Below are 2461 nucleotides of genomic sequence, written 5' to 3' on the forward strand. Positions count from 1 at the left end.
AAACTATGTAGGTACATAAGTACTTTTACAAAAAATAAATGTGCACCGAGTGTATAGGGCTTGGGCATTGCCGATCTACACACATTTATACCTAAATGGATGTAGGCGTCGTGATGCCGCATTTTGTATGAGCAAAAATATAAGAAATGGTTAAATGTACACTTAAACAAACTACCGAAAAATTCAACCTTCTCTTTACCCTCTACGCACAAAAACTAAGAACACCGCGATGAGAAGGCAACATTTTTTGTAGAAACAAAAACGTCATAAGCCAATCAAGAAAATTTTGTGCACACTCGGGTTGAAACTCGAACACCCGGGTATATTGAGCTGCAAAGCACCCGAACCCAATCAAGTATGTATGAAAAGCAATCGGGTGTTGTGGCCAACATGTTCGTCTTGAGCTCAGTCGATAACGAACAATACTTCTGCTCGTATACAGAGAACGATGCAAAACGGGTTTTGTTAGATGATCGAGTATACACGAAAATCATGCACCCGCTGCAGATGTCTGCTGGGCATAGCAAACGTAGTGCTACTATCTCCCTACAGGCTTTTTAAAAGAAATATGCGTTAGGCATATTTCAAGAGGCGGATAAAAGGTGATCCCAGCAACGTAAATGCAAAGTATCCAGGGCCATGCTTGGTCCCATGACCTCAAATTAACAAAACGGATACTAAACTACCAAAGAACGGCTGTAGCCTTCCGTTGGGTGTCATAACAGGATTTTTTAGCTAGCGAAGCCCTTAAAATGGGTTTGGTGAGTAAGTAGAGGTAACTGTTTCAGTGTATTCCGTGCATTTAAATATAATTTTGAAATTTCTGGCTATAAAAACGGTAATGCTACAAAAATAGTTACCAAATAATCACCTTACAAAATTATTTGTATTAATGTATTATCTACTCACCCCTCCTCCGGCAGGTGGTCGACCTTTAAAATTGAATGCCAGTGGCTTAGTACGTGGCTATGCAGCCAATCCTTTGGAATGATATTATCATTAAGTACGATCTTTAAATCTGTGTGATGATTGGTTAAGTACTGCGTGCGTAGCGCTTGGAATGGAGGAACGAATTGTTGACCTTCAGGTGTGGCCAGGAATGGGCGCCTTTCGCTGCGGTTTCCGAAGAAAGCTTGTATGAGGTCTGCAAGAGATGGACTGTCGCCGCCACTTTTGCTGCTATTGGTACTCCCACTACTACAGCTTCGACCCCTGTCTCTGCCCCCAGTTGCGGCCAAAAAGGCATCAGAATTGTTATCAGAGTCATACTGCGGATTCAAACGCAGATACATCCACGTTCGTAGCAGTGTGTACAACGAAAACTCGGTCTGCATTACGTACAATTCTGGGCTGGCTATTAACTTCGTCATTAACTCGATACTTATCTGCCGCAATAAGAGGTCGTCTTTGGGGTATATACATAGCAAATTAGTTTCCAACCACACCATAGCAGCCTTCTTTACATTCACGCTTCCATACTGGCAAGCCGCTTCATAGTAACATATGGCAGTCTGGAAAAAATAGCGAAAAGTATAAAGAAAAAGAAAAAACCGAGCCTGGCATTGCACCTACGTCCGCGTTGATGGATTCAATCATCACTTCGGCGCATTTATCAATAATGCCATCTAAATGGAAGAGTGTTGCGGTGGCTAATACCGAAATTACAGCCTTTGGATCGATTTCTATCTCGTCAGAGTACATGGAACCAAAAACGGCATCCAGTGCTGTAATTGGATATCATATGTATATATGTAGATCAACACCATTCCCTGTATATTGTTTAATACAATATTCGCTTGCCTTCCAACGTGATGCGATCATCTAAAATTTTTATGTGCACGAAGTCCTGACATGACTCCTTCCATGAGCCGTTAAACATACTATAAAAGTATGGACTCTGGCATAGATACACCTTGTGTAGATTCCAAACTTTGCCCAGAGCCATTACGGCGATATCCGAATTTGTTTGCTCCTTAAAAAGAGCTTGATAAATATATTGTGTGGTGGTAAGTAGTTTTTTCCTGTGCAAAGTATATTTAAATCAAAGCGTTAAGAATAATTTGCAAGATGTTTAAATACATATCGCACACCGTCTTCAAAAGAGTCACAACTCAAAATTTGGCATTTTTGAGATTATGCGCTTAAAATGTACGCAGAGCTTTTATTTACCTTTGAACAAAAGCTGTAGCAGATTTTTGTTATAACTTGTTTAAAAAAACCTAAGGTAAACTCGTCCTTGCCCATATGATTATCATGTGCTAAGAAATAGTTTTTCGCATTTTCTCACAAACGTATTATTTTGAGTTGACTCTTTTGAAGACGGTGTGCGATATGTATAAGAATAATATTATTATAACTATTAATAGTCATTATTATTATTACTATTAATAGTCATATAAAAATGTATACACATATTTACTTCTTTGGCGATTGCGTTTCGTTGTTCTTGAGGTCATCTGAG

The 2461-nt window shown here is 39.4% G+C and overlaps 1 protein-coding gene across 1 annotated transcript; it reads right to left on the reverse strand.

The window, feature by feature from the left end:
- Positions 1-520: 520 nt before the first annotated feature.
- LOC108382814 (protein germ cell-less-like) lies at positions 521-2455 on the reverse strand. Its single transcript, XM_017639184.1, has 5 exons — positions 2420-2455; positions 1801-2021; positions 1573-1724; positions 910-1511; positions 521-844 (listed from the first exon to the last, which is right to left on the reverse strand). Exons 2-5 carry the CDS (start codon positions 1943-1945, stop codon positions 748-750), a joined length of 996 nt encoding a protein of 331 aa, XP_017494673.1. The 5' UTR covers positions 1946-2021; positions 2420-2455; the 3' UTR covers positions 521-747.
- Positions 2456-2461: the final 6 nt, after the last annotated feature.

This window comes from Rhagoletis zephyria, unplaced genomic scaffold, assembly GCF_001687245.7.
Source record: "Rhagoletis zephyria isolate East Lansing unplaced genomic scaffold, Rhagoletis_zephyria_1.1 Rzeph_scaffold_28825, whole genome shotgun sequence".
Taxonomy (NCBI): Eukaryota; Metazoa; Arthropoda; class Insecta; order Diptera; family Tephritidae; genus Rhagoletis; species Rhagoletis zephyria.